Source organism: Elephas maximus, chromosome 17 (assembly GCF_024166365.1).
Source record: "Elephas maximus indicus isolate mEleMax1 chromosome 17, mEleMax1 primary haplotype, whole genome shotgun sequence".
NCBI classification, from domain to species: Eukaryota; Metazoa; Chordata; class Mammalia; order Proboscidea; family Elephantidae; genus Elephas; species Elephas maximus.
Window position 1 is genome coordinate 64,646,424 of NC_064835.1, and position 24,424 is coordinate 64,670,847.

The 24,424-nt window shown below is 49.0% G+C and overlaps 1 protein-coding gene across 8 annotated transcripts in view; it reads right to left on the bottom strand.

Annotated features, from left to right (window-relative positions):
• DYSF (dysferlin) overlaps nucleotides 1-23,919 on the bottom strand; it is a 242,382-nt gene extending 218,463 nt beyond the window's left edge. For 4 of the 8 annotated variants that reach the window (XM_049856492.1, XM_049856490.1, XM_049856488.1 and 1 more), the window contains exon 1: nucleotides 23,343-23,919. In XM_049856492.1, coding sequence (XP_049712449.1) covers nucleotides 23,343-23,430 — 88 coding nt within the window. In that variant the 5' untranslated portion in view covers nucleotides 23,431-23,919. Of the gene's footprint in view, nucleotides 1-7,373; nucleotides 7,643-23,342 lie in introns of those variants that run through there. The other 4 variants (XM_049856491.1, XM_049856489.1, XM_049856487.1 and 1 more) reach the window with 1 other exon arrangement.
• Between the last annotated feature and the right edge of the window lie 505 nt (nucleotides 23,920-24,424).

A 24,424-nucleotide genomic window follows, 5' to 3' on the forward strand; every position in this document is an offset into this window, starting at 1 on the left:
AGGTGGGCTGTATCTATCAATATTTACTACATTAGAAATTAAAACAGACATTTAAAAATATTTAGTAATTAATTTCAAAATTATAAACCCATTACATGTTAACATAAATAACAAATTTGATGAAAAATAATTATGACTTCTAAAACAAAGGAAAAAAGTGAGAAAAGTGGCACTGTTTTATAATTCTTTAAATCTCTTTAATGCCTGGCTGGATTCTCGTTTCTTACTTCTGTATTCAATCTGTTGAGATCTCATTTGGGTTAAAGTTTATGAAAAATAAAATCTAGCCAAATATGTAGTTAGAAAAGAAGGCGTATTTTAATAAACTTTCAGAAAGGAATGGCGATCCTTCTTTGATACTATGCCAAAACTCAACAAGTGCTATTTCTTTAAACTTCTTAAAGGTTAGTTGCACTGTGAAATCTGTTTCAGGGAACACCATAAGACTGTGTAATGGGTGTGTGTCAGTGGATAGAGCGGGTGGAAGGAGGCACAATTAGGGTTGTGAGGAGGTGTCCTGGGAGGGACACCAATTATTGTCTGAGGGTTGGTTTAAGCTTGCCTTGGCTGAATCCCTTTGTGTGCTCTTAGTATGGCTCTAGCAGGAGTTAGAAATATGGCCGTGGAGTTATTCAATAACAGCCACAGCCACTGACTACGTGACCTTACGTAGGTCTCAAAACTTCTCTAGGCCTCAGTTCCCTCCACAGTAAATTGATGATAATAAGAGTGTCTACCACATTGAGTTTTGAGTGGACACGAGATGCAAGCTAAATGTTCACTTCTCTTCTGCTATCACAGGTCAGCTTCTCATAACCTAGAGAAATAACATGGAAAATTCCATCTGCAGCCTCTCTTGAACTGTCCACTCGGAAATTCATTTCCTGGGGATCCCAGCTAGCGTTAATTGAGCGCTATATGTATGCCAAACTCTTGTACTAAGTGTCTTTTAAACATTTTCCACTTCCTGTCTTCCCTGAGATGAGGACAACCGAGGCCCTTGATAAGGCTTCACTGAGTCCTGTTTAGGACGGCCAACACTTGGACTCTCTTGACGTCATGAAGGGAGGGTCACTGATGGGTGCTGCAGCCCCGAAGAGGAGCAAGAAAGAAATGAAACCGGAATCCAGCACAGTCACATGATTTACAGATGCTAAGGAATGGTAAGGAAGGGGAAGGCACATTGCTAATCAGGAAGCAGTTAAGAACAGAGTTCCTTCCTCATCATGGATTTAGACCTGTCCTGTCCCTGAAAATTGATTTTGTCCTTGAGAGATGTGGCTTTATGTGAGTCATTTCACAGGCTAAATAGTTAAAGACACAGGCAATCCCACCACTCATGCTGGGGTGGAGGTAAGTGGACTGTGCCCTCTCCCCAGACTGCACTTCAAAAGTGGGGGCCAGCAAGCATCTGTGAGAATCCTACAGAAGCCCAGGGTGTTCACTGAAGGACTCAGTGAAGAGGAGTGTACCCACCAGGGAGGCCTCTTCCATCCCCCCACTGAAATCCTTCACTTGGTCCCCCAGGCCCACACAGCCCCATCCACCCCAGACTCCTGGACCAGAGTCTCCCGTTGCATTGTTGTTTTGTTGTTAGGTGCCATCAAGTTGGTTCTGACTCACAGCCACCCTATAGGACAGAGTAGAACTGCCCCATAGGGTATCCAAGGAGCCGCTGGTGGATTTGAACTGACAGCTCTTTGGTTAGTAGCCAAGCTCTTAACCACTACGCCACCATTGCATTAAGGCAGCATTTTTCAAACTGCCCATTGGGACCCATTAGTGGGCCATGACATCCATTGAGTTGACCAATATATCTTTTTAAAGACAGAATAGACTAGAAAAGAAAATTTCAGTGCATCTTTCATAATAAGGGTACTATTACATGAAACTTTTGGCTATATTTTCATATACATATATCTGTACATGTACTGAGTCTTGAGGTAACCTAGTACCCATCCATGGAGGGTTGACTAAATGAATTACAGGCAGCCATTTAAAACGGTTGTGTGGAAGAACAGTTACTGACATAGAAAAATGCCCCCGGTTTATGGTTGAATGAAAATATCAATATGCAAATATTTGAAAAAAAAACTCTGGGGTGGGATTACCTTTAGGGAGGAAGGTGAAGGAGCTGGGGACTTCTAGAGGGAGAAGTTGTCAAGGTTCTCTTCTCAACCTGAGTGATACTACATAGATACATACTTCATAATTTGTTCCTTAAAGCAGGACATCTTAATCTGGACACTATTAACATTTTGGGCTGGGTAATTCTTTGTGGTGGGGGCTGTCCTGTGCCTTGTAGGGAGTTTGCAGCATCCCTGGCCTCTACCCACTAGATTTCCAGTAGCACATACAACCCCCCCACTGTGACAATCAAAAATGTCTCCAGACATTGCCAAATGTCCCCTGGAAGAAAATTGCCCCCACTGAGAACCACTGCATTGAAGGATACATTTACACTTTATGTATTTTTTGCATATTAAATTTCACAATTAAAATTGTTTTTAAAAAATTCTCCAAATCTTGGAGGAAATATATCAAATTGTTAACAAGTTCATTCAAAGGGGCAGGGTTGGGGGCTATTTTTTACTTTTGCTTCTTGCCTATCTAAAAAAATTCATTTATTACATTCAGTAGGTATTACGTTCACAAAAAGAAAGCAATTTTCTATTTTTTAAGTCACTTTTCATGTGTAAAAAGCCAGGTTCAGAGCACCCAGTGTCCCTACATCCATCCTTCCCTACTCAGATGAGTGAGTCACACCTGCTCCTCAAGAGTGTTTCCTGAGGACAGGCACCCTCTCCGCCTTCAGACCCAGGAAGCCAAAGGGCATGGCTGGCTGCCTTCCCATCTTGCAGAGGCTCCATAAGGTACCCCCAGGCTCTTGCCCTAACTCTAGAGACCCTCCAGGAGACAGAGGAAAGGGGAGGAGGAAGCAGGGGACAGGGTTGGCTGGAGGGACTTGGGGAGGAAGAGCGGACCTGATGGGATAAGAGAGGAGAGGGGTCAGAATGTTCTGGGGTTTCTGGTGGGTGGGCTGGGGTGAATCAGGGTAGAAATTCACCAAGTGGGGGATACAGGAGACCCAATCTTCCAGGAAATAAGACATTTGAGTTCAAGGGAACAGGGATCTTGTTTTGTTCTTGGATGCATCCCCAACACATAAAACAGCACCAGGCACATAGTAGGTGTTCACTAAATATTTGTTCAGTGAACTAAATGCATGAATGAATGGACATGCACAGTCACGTTAAGGGGTGGAAATGGGCAGGACAGAAGAGAAGTACAGATTAAAGGCTATAGAAATGAACTGCTCATTCACAAAGAACTTTGTCAAAAAAGATCTACCATGCCCCAGGTTCTGGAATATAAGAACCAAGGAATGACCAGTATTCATTAGCCTCCACCCTGAGGCCTTTAGTTGGGGAAGTCAGGAAACTATCCTCAGAGTCCAGCCCCCCGGAGCTCATAATCTATTTTGGGAGGCAGGTCTTGAAATTACATCCGAGGCTGGAATGCCCAGGGAACAACTGCAAGGAAAGTGTGGCCAGCCCAGGCCCATGCATTTGGGGCAGTGTGTGGGAGCCGAGCACAGGGTGCAGGCTAGCTTCTCTCGAGCAGGCCACAGCCCATCTAAGATATGAGGGAGCTGGGCTCAGTAGTCTTCAAACCTAGCTGCGTATTCAAAACAACTGGAGACATTTTAGAAACATCTAGGCCTGGGCCCCGCCCTAGAAGGAGTTCCTGGGTGGTACAAATGGTTAAGCGCTTGACTAAAGCTGAAAGGTTTGTGGTTCAAATCCACCCAGAGGTGCCTCGGAAGACAGGCCTGGCAATCTGCTTACGAAAGGTGACAGCCTTGAAAACCCTATTAAGTGCAGTTCTACTGTGCACACATGGGGTCACTCTGAGTCAGAATCGAACCAACGGCAACAATAAGCCCAAAATGCCTGGGCCCACTCCCAGAGGTTTAGTTAGTGGGTTGTTAACAGACCTTTTTGAAGCTCCCCAGGTGATTCTGATGGGCAACCAGGGTTAAGAACCCCCAGCCTTGGCGCTCTGGGCCGGATTCTAATGGCCTCCCTCCCTAAGCAGTGCTTCAGACCAAAGTCTACCCTGAATACCCTTTAGAGAGGGAGCACATTAATTTCAACTTTCCCAGCATCTCAAATAAATCTTTCTAAGGTCTAAGCAATTTTTCTAATCACTTCAAAAAAATGACCTACAGCAGGTATTTGCTAAAATGCCAACTCCTGGGTCACTTTCCAGACCCGCTGGATGGGAATCTCTACAAATGGGAGCCCCAGAATCTGTTTTACACACACCCTCCAAGTGATTCTCAGGCACGGTGAAGTGTGAGGACCACTGCGCCCTGGCTGCATGAGGCACCCAGGCTCATCTGGAGGGTGGTTAGAGGCTGGGCCAGATAGGCACAAACTCCACAGAGCACTTGCCTGTGCTCAGCACTGGGACATCAAGGTGAACAGGACAGGTGGTTGCTCTCAGGTGTCCTGAGGGAGGGAGACCATGTGCACAAGCTAAGTACCGAGCACAGCCCGCTGAGGAAAGTACTCTAGCTGACCCCGCAAGGTGCTGTGACATCCATAGAGAGAGACTAAGGACAGCCAGGGGAATACTGGGTGCCTTCGTGAAGAAGGTGGCATCACAATTGGGCTTCTAAAGACAAATAGATTTGAGACATTGGAGATGCTACATTCTACTCTGTTTCAAGGGTACTAGGGGCTCATCCATGCAAATGAATAATAAAGCATTGTGAAGAGGGGGAATGCAGAGGTTTTGAGGGGACAGAGGCTGCACATGCTCGAAGTACCTGGGCCAGGGCAGCAGTCAGGAGGGGCCTCAACAGATTCTGTCACCTGCCTGACTCAGCACTCCCCACTCCAAGCACTGGCAGTTCCCTGCCATGACCACTAACCTGGGGACATCATTTAACTTCCTCCGGCCTCCATGTCCTTATCTGTAGAATGGGGATATTCATAGCTACCCATCACAAGACTGTTACAGGCCCCAGGGAAAGAGCTGTGAACGTGCCCAAAAGAGTTTCAGAGTCTACACCTAGCTGATGTGGCACTGGGCCTCAATGTCCTGAGGGCATTTCTTTCCCAGCCAGGGTTGACTCTGCAACTTCTCTTCAGGAATGACTTAAGCAGCATCTGATGGGCAGAGGAGAGCTAGGGGCGTTTGCATTTGCCTAGTGAGCACCCAGGCACGTCACCAAATTGATGGAAATAATGTTTTCTAAATATTTTGATTCACACTTTTCAAGAAAAGAGGAATAAAAAGCAACCATAAAAAGGACTGAAGTCCTGAGACATGCTAAGACAGGCTTTGACACAGATGAACCTTGAAAACATTATGCTAAGGGAACTAAAAAGGAAATAAGCTAGTCACAAAAGGACAAATATTGCATGGTTCCAGTGATATGAAATATCTAGGAAGAGGCAAATCCATAGAGACAGAAAGTAGACTAGAGGTTACCAGGGGCCGAGGACGCGGAGAGTGGGAAATGACTTTTAATGGGTACAGGGTTCTGTTTGGGGTGATGAAAAATTTCAGAAATAGTGGTGAAAGTTGCCCAACACTGTGAATGTCATTAATGCCCTACGATTGTACATGTAAAATGGTTAAAATTATATATATATGTTAAATTTATATATATATAATTTCATATTAAACTGTATATATATAAAATGGCAAATTTTATATATCTATCTATATATAAATTTATTGTGGTTTTATATACATATATAAATATAGCCACAATAATTTTTTTTTTAAAAAACAAATAAAATGTAAATTGTCCCATAACAAAGAATAAAAGTCACACACAGGTCTCACTTTGCCAAATTGTGTCTTTCATCCATCATTATTATTTTGGGGGTACTTGCAGAGATGATGAAAGGAGGCCTGGTGGTGCAATGATTAAGCATTCAGCTGCTAACCGAAAGGTTGGTGGTTCGAACCCATCAGTCTCTCAGTGGGAGAAAGATATGGCAGTCTGCTTCTGTAAAGATTAGTCTTGGAAACCTTATGGGGCAGTTCTACTCTGTCCTATAGGGTTGCTGTGAGTCAGAATAGACTCGACAGCAATGCGTTTTTTGGTTGGGGAGGTGATGGAGATCGTGGGGCAGAGCTAAAGACCCCCCTTGATGTCCCCACTATTTTCAAACCTCACAAAAAACTCCAACCACTTTTCCCTCTACGTTTGACCATCTTTTATGATGTACATATTTTCTAATTGCACAAAGTCACAGGGTACCTACCCCTCTCGACTAAGGGAAAAACTCTCTCCTCTCCTTATGTATCTTTCTGTGAAGAACCTGAGTCCTGACTCACAGCTGTTGTTCCTTCTCTCAACTTTGACAGATACTTCCTCTTCCCTTTCCCTCTCCTGAGACACCTCCTCCCATGGGAATCTTGGCTGTGAAGTGGCGGTTAACGGTGCCTGTCGAGGAGAGGGTGGAGTAGGGGAGGGTTGTAAGTCATTTGCTGTTTCAAAGTGAGATGTCCTCGGCTGCTGATGAGTCGGCCTGACTCATGGTGACCCCACACACAATGGAAAGAAACGGGGATGGGGATCAGACTATTGTGATCGATAGGATTTTCACTGGCTGATTTTTAGAAGTAGATTGCCAGGCCTTTCTTCCTAGCCCATCTTAGTCTGGAAGCTCTGCTGAAACCTGTTCAGCATCATGGCAACACACAAGTCTCCACGGACAGCTGGGTGGTGGCCGTGCATGAGCTCCACGGGCCTGCATGGAAGCTGGGTAGGTCTTGCTAGTCTAAATATTACATGTTGGTATTTAAGCTTCTTGAATTTGGAAAAACATTCTTCTTGAAGCTCCTCAAAATTCCTTGTGTCAAGGCCAGAGCGGTTCTGATGGGTCCCTTTTGCTCCTGATTGAGAGAAGGCCAAGATGGCCTGCCTTCAATAAAGGATGGCTGAATGAATGAAATAAAGGCACAACTTTCAAAGCACACTGTCCACACCTCCAGTTTTTAAGTGGCGCTGATTCCTCTCTCCCTTCTGTACTCATCTTTCAACCCTCCCTCATCCCCACTGCCAAGCCCTTTATTCCCTGTGGGTATCGGTCTTAGAAAAGTGTTAACCTTTGATATATTATGGCACTGTCAGTGTTCCAAAATTTCAAAGCACTATGGCACTTGTTAGGCTCTGTTTCATCTTCACTCCACCCTCGGCAGAAGACAGGGCTGAGATTTCTGCCGTCAGAGGGAGAAACTGTGGCCTGGACAGGGGTTAGTGCCGGAGCGGGGACCGCAAACCCGACAGTGCGCGCGGAAGGTCGGGTGGTGCAGCCGCACGGGCGCAGCCGCCACGGGGCTCTCACCTCGGAAAGTCAGGCTGGCGACAGGGTCGCTTCGCCGGTCCTTCTTCACATTGGGGAGGTTGCTGGCCCTCACCAGCAGGCAGCACAGCATGGCTCAGCGGCCCTAGGCGCTCAGAGGCGCTCCGGCAGGGCGGGAGCGGGAGCACCGGACAGCAGGCCTTGGCCAAGCAAGCGCCCGGATCGCTGGCCGAGTGGGTGCAGCCGCGCCAAAGGAGGCTGTCGCCTTCGCTGCGCCTCGGCAGAGACGCCCAGGACTGGCCGCCAGGAGGATACCGGACACTGACTCTGTGGACCCCTCCCCCCTCCGGCCCCTGCCCGGATCCGCCCTGCGCGTGGTGGGCGGGGCAGGGGTCAGAAGGGCGCCTTTGGGGGCTCTGGTCCCCCTGCAGCGCCTGTGCCCACCCCCGGCCAGGAATGGAAGCGCCGGGGCTAGCACGGCTCTGCCGGCCGGCCAGTGAGCCCTGCCCGAGGGAGCCCACAGCGCGCCGGTGCCAACCTCGCCGGCCGCAGCGTGTCTCTGCGTTCCCTTCCCACTGCGCCAGCCCGGGCCGGCATACAGCCAGCGCTCGGAGAGTGGGTGCCAAGAAGAAAATAGTGAAGGGAAGAGGAGGGAAAGATCCTTCAGAAGCAGGGACTAGAGTGTGTCTGCGGGTAACTGCAGGTTGGAGCGAGAGCCGAAGGAGGAGTGTGCAGAGCTGCCGAGCTTGCGGTGCGCCCTGAGCTCCGCTCCCCGCGCCGCTTGACTCTGCCCACTCATCCCGTCACTGGCCCTCGGAGCGGGTCCTCTACCTTCCGGTTTTCTGCCCAGGCGACCGTGCTGGGGGAAACCCCAACGATCCAGTCCGCGAGAACCCTCCCCTCAGCCTTCTCCAGAGCAACCTGGGGTCGCTTGTCTCGGGAATTGAAGGTCTGTGTCCTAATCGCACTGCGTTCCCTGGAGCACGAGCTCGCCTCTTCCCACCCCACCCCCCAATCTCTAGGCCCCCGCTTCCCACAGTGGGAAAAAATGTTTAGAGCTTAAACCTTGAGCGTGACCGCCCTTAGCACGCTTTCAGGTGTTACGTCTAGCTTCTTGTCAGCTTAAGAACTTTTTGATCATAGGGCCCTAGTTTCCCGCCCCCCCTTCCCCGCGCTGTATCCCAACACTCCAGCACCCAGCACCAGGCAAGCACTTTCCTTCCTTCCTCCTCCCAAGTCCTCACTAACCTCCATATATCCATACCATACCTGTAGAGTCCAGTCACATCGACCCCACGTGCTACAGAGCAGAATTGCTGCATAGGGTTTTCTTGGTGGTAATCTATACTGAAACAGGTTGCCAGGCCTTTCTTATTCAGTGCTGCCACCTTTAGGTTAATAATCGGCTGCAAACTATCTGCACCACCCAGGGGCCTTCCACTAACCTCCATAGAAAACCAAAAACCAAACCTGTTGCCATCGAGTTGATCCCAATTCACAGAGACCCTATAGCACAGAGTAGATATGCCCCATAGGGTTTCCAAGGAGCACCTGGTGGATTCGAACTCCCAACCTTTTAGTTAGCAACCACAGCTCTTAACCACTACGCTGCAAGAAGTCTCAACTGCCTTTCTCTTGTCTTGTTTTGATAAAGCATTTGCATGTTTCTTAACCACTGTGCCACCAGGGCTCCATTTGTTGTTTTTTTTTTTTAAACAACAGATGGAGCCCTGGTGGCACAGTGGTTAAAAACTCAGCTGCTTTGGAAGCAACCAAGGTGTCCATCAATAGATGAATGGTTAAATAAATTATGGTACATTCACACAATGGAATACTACGCATCAATAAAGAACAGTGACGAATCTGTGAAACATTTCATAACATGGAGGAACCTGGAAGGCATTATGCTGAGTGAAATTAGTCAGAGGCAAAAGGACAAATATTGTATAAGACCACTATTATAAGTTCTTGAGAAATAGTATAAACTGAGAAGAACACATTCTTTTGTGGTTACGAGAGAGGGGAGGGAGGGAGGGTACGAGAGGGTTATTTACTGATTAGTTAGTAGATAAGACCTACTTTAAGTGAAGGGAAGGATAATACTCAATACATGGAAGGTCAACTCAACTGGACTGGACCAAAAGCAAATAAGTTTCCGGGATAAACTGAATGCTTTGAAGGTCAGCGGAGCAAGGGCAGGGGTTTGGGGACTATGGCTTAAGGGGACTTCTAAGTCAATTGGCAAAATAATTCTATTATGAAAACATTCTGCATCCCCTTTGAAGTGTGGCGTCTGGGGTCTTAAATGCTAACAAGCGGCCATCTAAGATGCATCAATTGGTCTCAACCCACCTGGATCAAAGGAGAATGAAGAACACCAAGGTCACACGATAACTATGAGCCCGAGACAGAAAGGGCCACATCAACTACAGACTTACATCATCCTGAGACCAGAAGAACTACATGCTGCCTGGCCACAACCGATGACTGCCCTGACAGGGAGCACAACAGAGAACTCCTGAGGGAGCAGGAGAACAGTGAGATGCAGACCCCAAATTCTCTTAAAAAGACCAAACTTAATGGTCTGACTGAGGCTAGAAGAATCCCAGCGGCCATGGTCCCGAAACCTTCTGTTGGCCCAGGACATGAACCATTCCCGAAGACTACTCATCAGACATGGAAGGGACTGGACAATGGGTTGGAGAAAGATGATGATGAAGAGTGAGCTACTTGTATCAGGTGGACACTTGAGACTGCATTGGCATCTCCTGTCTGGAGGGGAGATGGGAGGGTAGAGAGGGTTAGAAACTGGCAAAACGGTCATGAAAGGAGAGACTGGAAGAAGGGAGCAGGCTGACTCATTAGGGGGAGAGTAAATGAGAGTATGTAGTAAGGTGTATATAAGCTTATATGTGACAGACTGACTTGATTTGTAACTTTCACTTAAAGCACAATAAAAATTATTTAAAAAAAAGAACTCAGCACTAACCAAAAGGTCAGCAGTTCGAATCCACCAGCCACTCCTTGGAAACCCTATGGGGCAGTTCTACTCTGTCCTATAGGGTCGCTATGAAGCAAAATTGACTCAAAGGCAACAAGTTTTACAGATGGATGGATGGATGGATGGGTGGGTGGGTGGATGGATGGACAGATGGATGGACAGATGGATGGACAGGCAGACTCATGGTTACCCTATGTGCAAGAGAACTAAACGTTGCCCATTCCTGCTCATCCTCACAATTGCCACAGTATTTGAGTCCATCATTGCAGCTGTTGTGCCATCTCACCGAGAGTCTCCTACACCTTCGCTGGCCCTCTACTTCACCAAACATGATGTCCTCCTCCAGTAAGTGATCCCTCCTGATGATGTGTCCAAAGCAACCACGCCAGACATTGTTCTGTTGTGATCCATAGGTTTTCATTGGCTAATATTTGGAAGTAGATCACCAGACCTTTCTTCCTGGTCTGTCTTAGTCTGTAAGCTCCGCTGAAACCTGTCCACCATGGGTGACCCTGCTGGTATTTGAAATACTGATGGCATAGCTTCCAGCATCGCAGCAACACACAAGTTTCCACAGTATGACAAAGTGACAGAAACGGGTGGTAGGCTAAATCATAAAATATCAGTTGCCATTGAGTCGATTCTGACTCATAGCAACCCTACAGGACAGAGTAGAACTGCCCTATAGGGTTTCCAAGGAGCAGCTGGTGAATTCAAGTTGCCAACCTTTTGGTTAGCAGCCGAGCTCTTAACCACTGCACCACCAGGGCTCCCCAGGTGAAATCCAACTCTCTGCCAACTCCACATCTGCACCCTAACTGTTAAGCATGTTGGAGACAAACATAGCTAAGCTGACTGGTGTCACTTTAAATCCATGACCCCTAATCTCAAATGGACCCTTCGTGCTGCCGGGCAATCAGACATAGTTCAGTAGCCTCTTCAGTCTCCCGCTCTCCTAGATGACTATTTCATCTTCTCTGGTGGCGTAGTGATTAAGACCTATGGCTGCTAACCAAAAGGTCAGCAGTTCAAATCCCCCAGATGCCTCTTGGAAACCCTATGGAACCGTTCTACTCTGTCCTACAGGGTCGCTATGAGTCGGAATTGACTCTACTGCAGTGGACGGGTCCTCAAACTACCACAAACTGTTGCCTACTCCCATTCTCAGCTTGCTTCCTGTTTACTGAGAACAGAACTTCTCTGGCTCATGTCTAACCCCCATCAACATCTGTCCCCAAATACTTTGCCTTCTTTACTGTTATTATGAATGAATGACCTTATTCCTAACTAACAAGAAACTGGCACATGGGCACTAGATCCCCTCTGCTCTCACCCATTCAATGACAAGACTCCAGGAATCTTCCCCCTCTTTCCTTCGTTATCACGCTTTCCCTGACTACCCATTCTTTCCATCTGCAGACAAACATGTTATTTTTCTTAATAAGACACCTTTTTGACCTGACTCTCCCTTAATCTACTAAGTCATTTCTCTCTCTTTACAACAATATCCTTTGAAAGAATTGTTCATATTTTGTCTCCAATCCCTCTCCTCCAGCCTCTCTTAAACCCACCCATCATGCTTGCAACCTCACCGTTCAACCAAAGCTGCAAACCCTGTCAGCTCTCCTTCAAAATATATCCAGGATCCCACCATTTCTCACCATCTGCTTTGTAACCATTGAAACAAATAAAGGAGTGGCATGGTCTGACTGTTTGACCACGATTCCTCTGACTGGGTTAAGAATAGACTGTTGCGGGCAAGGGCAGGAGCAGAAGACCTTCAAGGAGTCTATTGCAATGATTCAGGCAACGAAGAGGGTGCCCTGGACCAGGGTGATTACAACAGAAATGGTGGAAATGGTGGGATCCCGGATATATTTTGAAGGAGAGCTGACAAGATCTGCCGTTTCGGTGGAGTGGTGGGGTTGCAAGTGTGACTGGGGTGGGTTTGAGAGAGGATGAAGAAGGCCTGGTGGTGCAGTGGTTAAGCATTTGGCTGCTAACCAAAAGGTTGGTAGTTTGAATCTACCAGCCACTCCTTGGAAACCCTATGGGGCAGTTCTACTCTGCCTGTAGGGTCGCTATGAGTCGAAATCAACTCGACAGCAACAGGTTTGGAGTTATTTTGGAGGAGAGAGATTGGAGACAAAAGTATGGATAACTCTTTCAAAGGATATTGTTGTATAAAGAGAGAAATTATTTAATAGATGAAGGTCAAGAAGGTATCTTATTGAGAAAAATAACATCATGTTTGTATACAGATGAAATGAATGAGTAGGCAGGGACAGTGTGACAATGAAGGCCTCCTGTGGCTCCCATCTTACTCAGGGAAAAACCCAAAGTCCTTACTGGGAAAGTGATAACCCCACCACCGCCATCTCCCTGACCTCTTCTCCTGTCACTCTCCCCAACCTTCTTCAAGCAAGTTAGCCTTCTAGCTGTTCCTCCGCTGTGTCAGGCCAGTGCCTTCCTCAAAGCCAGGTTCCCTCTGGCTTGATGCACTTCCCGCCACCACTCCCCAACCCTGTATCCACAAGGCTCATTCCCTCCCTTCCTTCTGATATTCACTTAACTGTGACCTCCTCTGACTCCCAGCTTAAACCTGCAAATCTCCTCTCCTCACTTCCCATCTCTCTTTTGTGCTTTATTTTTCTTTAGCACTGATCATTCCATCATGAGTGTGTCTTATTTATGTTCCATCTTCCCATTAGACTGTCTAATCCAAGGATTTTGTCTGCTGTATTCACTGCTGCATCCTCAGCACCTAGAACAGCACCTGGCACAAAGTAGGTACTCCATAGTTATTATCAAAACAATTGAATGAAAGAATAAATGAATCCCATACCCATTCATCAGGCACTTTTGGCTTGCTAAGACTTGTGCTATGACCTGGGACTAAATCATGCCCCTGTCCTCAGGGAGCTCACAATCAGAGGATAGAGACAGCAGAGGGAGCCAACCACATCTAAAGGCACCCTAAGAAATGCTCTCAAGGAGAAGTGGAAGACCCACAAAGGCGCCAGCATTCTGACTGTCATGGGGTGGAGGAACAGGAAGGAGACTCTGAGGCTGTCCTCTCCCCAGGCTTCAAGGTTGTAATTTGTTCAGAATTCTTGAGCCCTCTTCCTTCCTGACTCTGCATTTCTGCCTGGGTGACCTCATCCACCCTCTTAATGAGGTGGGCACTTGTTGGCTCCCCACCATTCAGGCCCCCTTCCTCCCTTCTAATAGAGCCCAACTCTTCAGGTAGAACTCCCAGCCCCAGCTCCAGGGTGAATCCTCATTTATCTGAGTCCATCTCCTGGCTATTGGTCTAGAGAAGGAGACATGTCTTTGCTTTCCTGAAGGCATAGACTTATATTCCATGATTGGAGAAGCCCTCCCTCCCCTGCTTCACGTGAATAAGGAAGCAAGTAGATCCAGTTGCCAATCAGCCCAGTGATGAAGAGAAACCAAGGACACCAGACCAGAGAGAAATGTGGAGGCAGCCTGGGTCCAGGATGATACTATGGAGCTGTACACCATATATGCCCAGAACCTGCACACCTTCAGACTTCCAGTTAGGTGAACTCATCCGGCTAAGTCTATTTCTTAATTTAACTCTATTTGAGCCAGGATTTTGGTTTCTTGCAGCCTAAATCACCCTTCCTGACACCCATGACTTTGGTACCATCTATGCGCCCACAGCATCCAAATGCCTCCCCTAGTCTCACCACCACCACCTCCTGTCTGGGCCACTGGGAGAGCCTTCTAGCTGGTCACCTCCCAGGCACTCTGCCCCACTCTGGTCCATCATCTATGCTGCAGCAAGGTGATCTTAAAATAAACAAATATGACCAGGTCATAATTGTTTTATATGATATGATATGATCAGTTTCCCCTGTTGGAAACTCAGTGTCTTCTCAGTTCCTAGAACACGCCCAGTTTCCTCTCAGCTCCAAGCTTTGCTACCCCTTCAATGTGCAACTGCTTTCCCCTCCTCTTTGAAGGGCTACCCCTCGGGCCTCAGTTTTAACACCATTTCCCTAGGGAAGCCATCCCTGACTTCCCAGTCTAGTTCAGGTCCCTCTGGCAAATAGCCACATAGCAGTACTTCTTCCGCCATCAAGTTGATTCAGAGTCATAGCAACCCTATAGGACAGAGCAGAACTGCCCCATAGGGTTTCCAAGGAGCTGCTGGTGGATTCGAACTGCTGACCTTTTGGTTAGCAGCTGAGCTCTTAACCACTGTGCCACCAGGGCTCTGCAATACTTCTTAGCACGTATCAAAACTGTAATTCATAACCATTGGTGTAGTTACTTATTTGATGTCTACCTCCCTAGCTAGACTATGGGGTCAATGAGGGGAGAGACTCAGGCTATCTTAGTCACTCAGGTATGCCCAGGGCTAGCTTGGACTTGGTGTAGTGGACACTAAACTTAGCTCCTTAGTGTACGCTCCACCCCACATGAGTCTAACCCAGCGGTTCTCAAAGAGGATAGTACTGCCCCCTAGAGGGAATTTTGGATATTATGAGGCTTTTTTTTTTTTTAATTGTCACAATGATTGGAAGCTTTGCTCCTTCCCCCTACCACACTCCATCCTGCCCCCATCCCTGACCCAGTCCATCAGAGTCAGCACAGGAAATCTACAGGGGGGTTATCTAGCATTTCCACAGGAACATTCCCAGGGACTTTCACAAACACTCGGCTTGTATCCAGGGAACAGTGGATCCACACACCTGTTCTGCAAATCAGGAAAGCAACAGCTGATGGCCTGATCCCTGCACACTTCCTGAGGCCTCTTTCCCACCCAACCTTTAACTTTCCTGGTCTGGTTGCTGTTCACTGCCCAGGACTTGCCCCTAAACAGACATTTAACTGTTACCTTGGAGACTTCATACTGGGACCCAGTAACTCAATGGGGCTTCCTCCCAAGAAGTCTTGCCTCAGGAATGAAGCTCTAAAGAGTAGAGAGTGTGGGATCAGGTGGACACTTGAGACTATGTTGGCATCTCCTGCCTGGAGGGGAAATGAGAGCGTTAGAAGCTGGCGAAATGGACACATAAAGAGAGAGTGGAAGGAGGGAAAGGGCTGTCTCATTAGGGGGAGAGCAATTGGGAGTATGTACCAAGGTGTATGTAAGTTTTTGTGTGAGAGACTGACTTGATTTGTAAACTTTCACTTAAAGCACAATAAAAATTTAAGGAAAAAAAAAAAGAGTAGAGAGTGTGGCTGAAACCTCACCTTGCCCCCATATAGGTTATCCTTTTCTTCTGTAGAAGTAAAAAATATTTACTTGGTCACATGGCCATCCGAATATAAGACAACATTTCCCAGCCTCCTTCAAAGCTAGATGTGACCCTGAGACCATGTGATGACCAATGGGATACGTGACCGGTTATGTCCTTACAGGGAAAGGGCATGTCTCCCCATGCCCCTTTTTCCACCGGCTGGAACATAGATTGTTGTGGTGAGCCACCTCAGACCATGTTGTCAATAGCGCCCCCTAGGGATAGCAGAGCAACAAGACAGAAGAATCTGGAAACCTAGGCAGCCTACTGTCTACACCTCAACTGTAAGGTTAGTGTGTGAGAATATCATGTTTACACTACCATTAGTTAGGGCTGGTTACAAGCAGCCAGTTCTGCATCCCACCTGAGGCAGTGAGTGAGGGCAGCTTCTCAGCAACCCAGGCGACTACAGCCCTACCCTGAAGGGGATCAAGCTGGCTTAAGAGCCACAGTTTGGTTGGAAGGGGTAAGGAATCCTGTTTGGAAGCTGTGTTTGCATAGCAAGTCCGGTTTTTTACGTAGAGTTCATGTTTACGGCAATGACTTTTCAGGGTCAATAGAGGTAAGTTATGTCTTAGTCGGAGCCCTGGCTGGCACAGTGTTTAAAAGCTCAGCTGCTAACCAAACGGTTGGCAGTTCAAATCCACCAGCTGATCTTCAGAAACACCATGGGGCAGTTCCACTCTGTCCTATAGGGTCGTTATGAGTCGGAATCCACTGGACAGCAATAGATACTGGTAAGTCTTGGTTACGTCACTTCCGCCATGTACCCTATTGGTGTAGTCACTGATAGGTGCTGACTGGCAAGCCCAAGTGAGAGGAGAGGAGGCCAGGCACTTATTCTCCTGAGAGCCTAGGACCAAGACCTCCAGGATTAAGTGAAACACCGTGCCGCCCACAGTACACAACCCCACCTGCAATTGTGTTGGCTTTGGCCAATACAATGTTTGGGTTTAACAAAAAACCCAAAACCCACTGCCTTCAAGTAGATTCCAGCTCATAGTGACCCTATAGGACAGAGTAGAACTGCCCGATGGAATTTCCAAGAGAGCCTGGTAGATTCGAACTGCCGACCTCTTGGTTAGCAGCCGTATCACTTAACTATTATGCCACCAGGGTTTCCATAACAAAATAGTACCTTAATTAAATGTTAGATTTCCCATACAAATCTGGACTTACAGCCTGTCTTGAAAAATCAGAGAAGCTGTGCCATGAGGCTCCAACTCTCTACCCAACGCTGATCCTCTGGCACCTCTAGACCAGGTGTGTCCTCTCAGCTCACCCCAGTGGCCACCACTCACCCAGTGCGCACGTATGCTCTTCCTGCTGGCACACTCTTCTTACATTGCCTGCCAGGCTCCTGTAGGCATGTGAGTTTGTGACCATGTGAGACAGTCCTCTCTGTTACATGTTTGGGGTTGTACCTCAATGACAGTGGGGGAGAGGGTGCTTCTAAGAGGGGGGCTCCTTTTTACTGTTGGAGTTGGGCCAGCTCACTTCCTCTGGTTCAGTTGTCCTAATGTTGTCTTGGAGCTTTGGTTTTTCCCAAGACCAGAACATGTGGTTTCTGGGAGGCAAACAAGCCTTGCCTCTCCTCTCACAGACACCAAGCTTGACATGGACACTCTGCATGTGAGTTTACAGGATCCCTTAAATCTTTAAAAGTACATTTGCCAAGGTCCAGAATCTTCCAGGAGCATGGATGATTCTATGCAGGCTTCTTCCCTCTGCCCTCACGTTTATTCAAGACTCTGGGTCCCATGGATACCCCAATCCAACTGATGGGAAATGACGGCATCTGTGTGTCCACCCAGAGTGTAAGAACAAACACACCGTAGTGATTCCAGCTACAGTCACGATCACAGTGACTGTGGGGAAGAACCCTCCTAGAGTGGAAATAATCAGTCCTGGGCTTCCAACCCAGCTCCACCCTTTTCTGGCTGTGTGACCTTAGGCATGTGACTTGAACTTTCAAAGTCTGTTTCCGCTTCTGTAGAATCAAGAGAATGATTGGAAGGTGTTGGGAGGATTGAACAAAACACTAGTGCCTCCAGCACAGTGCCTGGTTGGCACACAGTAAGGGTACAGTTGAGGTTAGAGCTCTTCCTGCTAGCACTGGATCCCAATGCATCAATCTAGAAAGACACTAGTACACAAGTAGTCAAAAAAGAGCGAGTTGGCCTAGGGAGAGGGACTGAGAAGGGAGTCACCAAAGGAATGTATGTTCCAAGAAAGATGTAGCACCACTGTGAGGCCCACAACCAGCCACCAGCCATCAGGACAAATGCCTTCAGCTCAGAACAGGCTATTCCAGGAGGGGCAGTCAGAGGACACAGGGCCAGCATCCCTGGGAGCAGGGGGGATGGCCACCCATTACCCAGCCACTTGTACCCAGACTGGTAGGACAGTGGATAGACAAACATTTGATGATAAAACTTCTCAGACAAAAAAAAAAAAAAACAGAGAGAGAGAGAGACCTTGAAAAGGCTTCTTGGGTATGTGCAATATTTTCTTAGGCCTGGAATACTAATTATAGTTAACATTTATTAAATGCCAGGCACTATTTGAAGTGTTTTATATGCATGAACACAAACTCTTCAGAACCACCCCTCAGAAGCAGGTACTATTATTACCAACACTTTACACATGAGGGAACCGAGACACAGAGCAGTTAAGTGACTTGCCCAAAGACACACAGCTGTTAGATGACAGAGATGTGATTCACAGTCCAAAATCCCAGGGAGTCTGGGTCCAGAGTCTATACTCTTAGCCACCACCCTTTTCTGCTCTTGTTTGATCCCCTTAGTGCACTGGAGTGTGGCCAAACCTGTCAGTTATCTGCCACCTGAGCCTCTCCACCCAGCTTCCCTTCATGCTGGACCAGCCAAGCTTGGGGCCTGCAGGTTACACTGCCCCCTTCCCAGAGGCCCCAGAGGGCCTGCCACCACACACACTGCAGGCTGCCCACCTCAGTGCCACATGATCCATCGCCCTGACCTCAGCTTATCAGACCCAAAGCGGTCACCACAGTCATCAGAGGCCTGTGAGGTGGCCTGGCATGAAGGTACTCATGAAGGCATTGTCTAGAGGGAGCATCCGGGGCCAAGTGGTGACTGACTGGTCCCATCACGTAAGAGAAGGTGATGCAGAAGAGAAGAGAGCCCCTGAGGTCAGAAAGCACCTGCAAGGCCGGAGGTGGATGGCTAGGATGCCTGTGTCTGGCTGTGCAGGGGAGTGGGCGCCAGCAAGGACAATGCGTGTGACCCGACAGGATGTCAGGAGTCAACATGGCAGACCGAGATTGGGCTGCAGGGTCTGACCCAGATCCAAGGTCAAATCCTGTCCCTCCACCTTTTACTGTTTGTCTCCGGTAAATGAGAACCGAAAAAGAGGCAAATAGAGCACTTAACATGAGAAGCCAGACTGCTTGGGCTTGAGTTTGGGCTCTGATCCTTAGCAGTGTATAGCCTTGGGCAAGTTACTTAATCCCTTAGCACCTAGTCTTCTCATCCATGAAATGAAGATGATGATAAACCAGTTGCCTTCGAGTCAACTCCAAGTCATGGCGACCCCATGCGTGTCAGAGAAGAACTGTGGGTTTTCAGTGGCTGATCTTTCAGAAGTAGATCACCCCAGGCCTTTCTTCTGCGGCACCACTGGGTGAACTTAAACCTCCAACCCTTTGGTTAGCAGCCAAGCATGTTAACCTTTTGCACTACCCAGGGGCTCTGGAGATGGTAATAGTCGCTACCTTATGGGGTTGCTAGGAGGATTAAATGAGTTTTATGTGTGTATACACATATATGTACATATATGTATACTAGTGCCTGGTACATATTATAACTAGAACGTGATATAGCCCATATTAAATGAGTTCTGTTTAGAACAGTACTTGGCACAGAGTTAAGCATCGTATCAGTTGAACAATTCTCTTTCATAGGCTTGTTGTAGGGTTTTAAAGAAACAGCATCTGAGAATGGCACATTGTTTGCGCTTAATAAATGTCCATTTCCTCTCCTGATGATAAATACGCATTTTTAAAAGTCAGGATCCTCCATCTTTTGGTCATCTGTCTTACGCTGAGCTCTGTGCAACCTTGTCCTCCCCTCTACTTTGACTCAGCCCATGCCGGGGGAACCCAAGCATAGCCCTCCCCCAAGCTGGCTCAGGCCCAGGGTGCCCTGGGTGTGGGCAGCAGATGGTATGCTTCCCAAAACACTTTCATATTCATCGGCCATGGATGCTTAGAGCAAGAGACAGTACTGAGGAGGGGGCCAGTGGTGGTTGGTCACTGCATAAGCTTGGTCAGGCTCCTGCACCTCTCTGGGCCTACTTCCTCCTCTGTAAAACGGGGATGAAGCCCTGGTGGTGCAATGATTAAGAGCTGGACTGCTAACCAAAAGCTTGGCAGTTGAAATCCACCAGCCACTCCTTGGCAATCCTATGGGGCAGTTCTACTCTGTCCTCTAGTCGGAATCGACTCGACCGCAATAGGTTTGGTTTTGGAATGAGATAATACCCGTGCCCTTGGGCTCACGGAGCTGTTTGAAAATGAAATGAGTTTATACATGTACAGAGGAGCCGTGAGGTATCATTAAAAAAAAAAAAAAAAAAAATTTTTTTTTTTTTTTTAATCATTAGGGAATAATTATAATTTTCTGGCCAAAGGAGGGACTTTATGAGACAAAAATCTAAAGAGTCTGGGAAGGGTCAGCTCCGAAGGAAGGCTTCCCAGAAGGCTGTTTTGCTTTGAGCACTGTGTCCCAGAGACCACAGCCTCCTGTGTAATCATTCACCAACCTGGCCCAGGCTGGGAGGAGGAGGGTGAGTAGACCTGAATGCAGCAAAGAGGCCAAATTTGGACATGGGTTAAGAGCTTGGCTAATGCAGGAGGTGGAATGTGAGCAGGGGTGGGGGAGGGGAGAAACTGCAATTCCCCTGTGACCAGTGACTGTCTGTCCGTGGCAGAGATAACTGGGGGAGCGGGGAGGGATTCTAGCCAGCCCCCTCCCCAGGCTTGAGGGGCTCATGGCCAGCGCAGACTATGTGTTTCCTTCCTCCACAGCAAGGTCTGGACCCTGAGGGAGAGGGAGACACCCCCCCACCACCCCCCTGAGAGAAGCCAGACTGCTGGCATAGGGCAGGACTACAGACAGACGCCAGGCATGGGAGTGAGTGATGGGGGCATGTCAGGGACATGTAAATGTGGAGGGTGGACGGTGGAGGGGACTGGGCCACAGTTAGGCTCTCCGGCCGAAATAATGACAGGAAAGAAGCCACACTTCCTGTGTGTAAAGCACTTCTGGGGTTAGAAAGTACCTCCCCATTCATTATTCATTTTCTCCTTTCTCCTCTGAGGGTTCTGAGTAGGAGGCCTGGTTCGGAGGGGGGATCGTGAGGTGAGACAAATGTCTGTATGTAAGGGGTGGGTAGGGGGGATCTGGGGATGTGGTCAGAGAAGGTGGAGGAAAAGCTGGCTCAGGCTAAGTGGAGACCAGAGAAACAGGACTCCTGAGAGCAGAGGCAGGGGCTACAAGGTGGCCCCTGTCAGGGCTGCTGCGGACAAGCGCACACTGGGCGTTGCCCAGCTCCAGAGGGCGCCATTCACAAATCTCCTCAGGATCTTGCTAGGAGATTGTGAATGGGGGAGGGGTGCTGGCGTGGGAGGCAGCTGCTTAAAGCACAGCAACAGTAGCCTTCATCCTTGCAGCCAAGGGAATATTTACAGAGTGAATGGTACCTGGAGTTGTGCAATGCAGAGCCCAGGGCCCTCAGCTTGGCTACTACTTCCAGGCCATGCAGATGAACCACTGGCCTGGCCTGCCCAGAGCTGAGGATACAGAGAGGAAGCATGGAGGATCCCCACTGGTGCCGTCTGCCTCCCACCCTCAGCCCCTTGATCAAGCTCATTTCCAGGGGCAAGTGTGGGAAGCTGGTCTAGAACAGGCCAAAGCAGTATGTTAGGGAAAAAGCAAAGCCAGAATACTCCTCCCCAGCCCTCCTTTTTGTGCGCTCTGCTTTCCAGGCCATGGGCCCATTCGGCAGCCCTGGTCCAACAGATAGCGTCTCCCCCATCCCTGCAGAGCACACACCCCGAGTTCACAAGGACACAGGGAACCCCCAGATCTCACACCCAAGAGTGTGTGTGTACCTGTTGTGCACACATCTATGTGTGCTGGTGTGGACATGCGCCTGAGTTCTCTGAGCATCTGCTTCTTGGAAAATCCCAGGTGTCACATGTGCTCAAAGGTGTGAGTGTATGGCAGCAGATGTGAACATGGGCTTCTGGGATCCCGTACATCCAGAAGCTCATGAAACTGAAAGGAAGGGTCTATGCTGGATAGCCAGGGACCAGCAGATGCTCTGATTTCTGGGGGCCTTTTTTTAGCACAGTCTTGGAAATCCTGGTGGCTTAGTGGTTAAGTACTATGGCTGCTAACCAAAGGGTCGGCAGTTCAAATCCACCGCGTGCTCCTTGGAAACTCCAGGGGGCAGTTCTACTCTGTCCTATAGGGTCGCTATGAGTCGGAATCGACTCAACAGCAACGGGTTTGGGTTTTTTTGTTTTGTTTTGTTTTGTTAGCACAGTCCTGGCAATCTGCTTCCATAAAGGCTACAACCAAGAAAACCCTATGGAGCAGTTGTACTCTGTCCCATGGGGTTGCCATGAGTCAGAGTCAACTCGACAACAGTGGAGTTTTGTTTTTCGCTGTTAGCACAGTCCTGGGATGTGGAGAGATTAGAAGTCAGACCTCTGAGAGAAGGAGAGAGGCAGGTAATGGAAGCTGAGAGGGGAACCCACAGGATGCATGGGTAGGCAGGCCCTCAAATTCCTTTCCCCTGGTCCTTCTCCTCCAGGATGGCTTCAAACCCAAATACCCAGCCCTGTGGACTCCAGCTCTGAGTCTGGCTCTGAGGAGCCTAGGAGAAGCAGACAGGGCCCAGCCCCCTGGAGGAAAAGCCCAGTCATGACTGTGTAGAGACCTTCCTGTGGAACGTCTCAATCTGATGGGGGAGACACACACACACACACACACACACACAAACACACACATCCATCCCACTGCCTCCAACCCCGAAAGAGTCAGTCTGTTTGGGGAGGGGGTGTCTCTAGAGGTTTGGGCTGGTGACAGCTGGGCTGGCTGTTAAATTCCCCCCTCCCTGTGCCCAAAGCAAGGGGAAGATCCGGGAACGGAGCGGGTGTGGGGGACTGAGGCCGCTAACCCCTGAGACTGCTTGCCTGCCACCCCAGCCTCTGAAAGAGCAAAGACAGAGGACAACAGCCAGGTCCAGGCTTCCAGAGAGGAGAGCTGGGTTATAAATAGGCCTAGGTCCCGGCCTTCCGGCCATCTAGGGAGAGGAGGGGAGCCCTGCAGTACTGTGTTTTGCTGCCCACAGGTCAGAAAGACCTCTTAATAGATGCAGAAGAGGGAAGAGGAGAGATCCTGGTCCCGGCCTTCCTGCCCCATCTCAGCCCCAACTCGGACTCCGCTTCCAGGCCTGGAGAAGGCCGCTCTGCCACATCTCTCTCGCAGCCTCAGTTTCCCTCTGAGTTCCCTCTCGCCACGGATGTGTGTCTTTGCAACATTCACCGGCAGTCAGGCCAGGCCAACAGCCTTCTTGTCTGTCACCTCCAGGTGATCTCCAGGGTGGGGCGCCGCTGCGTCCCCGCCAGACTCTGCCCGCTCCCCTCCTCCCCCGCAGCACCCACCCGGCGGGATCTCGGGCCACTCCTACCTGCAAACACTGCAGAGCAGTAGGCATCGCTGATGTCGGTGTCCGGGGTGTGGACGTTCTCGGCGTAGAGAATGAAGACCCTCAGCATGCCTGGCGCGGGGAGGGCCCGGTGCGCCCAGGGCGCGAAGAGGGCTGGGGAAGGTCGGGCGGGCCGAGGCGCGGCTCCTGTGTCAGCTCACTGGAGACCGGCTGGTGGAGCGAGGCCGGTTAGGAGCACTCGCTCGTGGTTCACAGCTGCTGCTCTTAAAGGGAAGCAGGGTACCCCTGCGCTGCTCCGGTGGGTTGGACTCTGTCCCCGCCCCGGCTGCGCTCACCCTACTTGTTAGCTGACGCTCAGAAGACAGGGGCTTCCACCCCCGCCGCCCTACCCGGGCTCTGCTGAGCCGTAATTTAATGCTCCGGCCACGGACTCTCCCTATGACACGGCATTTTGCACCTGGCCGTGGAACAGCGGACTGGGCGGCGGCCGCGATGACTCGGGACTGGACCCGGGCTCCGACCGCCCAGCAGAGCGCAGATCTCCTCCTGTACCGGCGAGTGAGAGGCTCAGCCCCACCCCTGACCTCCCACCTCCGGCCGAGCGCGGCGCCTCCTCCTGCGGCAGGGATTCGCGCACTCTATTTTTTCATATCCCGGAGGCAGCCGGCCGCCCTGGGAGGCCAGAGCTCCAAGAGGGTGGAGGAGCGGGCGCTGGGCGGGCGCTCTTCAAAGGAGAAGCCCAGGACTGAAGAATTTCATTGACAAGCAGCGCCAGCAGCCCTAAAATTTTTCCCCCCAAAAGCAACACATGATACTTTTAACACAAAAAGCATGAAGAAAGAAATCTCTGACTCTGAAAAAGAAAATCAGTATTAACATGAATATATACTAATCCAGGTTATTTCATCCGAATGTGTGTATACATACATATATATACCTGTAGACTACAGTATTTACTATATACCTGAGATCAGAGTGTATATGCAGTTTTGTATCCTGTTTTAAAGAAAAATTATGTAACACTTTCTTGAATCATTAAAAATTCTTCATAAATAGGCATTATGCTGAGTGAAATTAGTTGCAAAAGGACAAATATTGTTTGA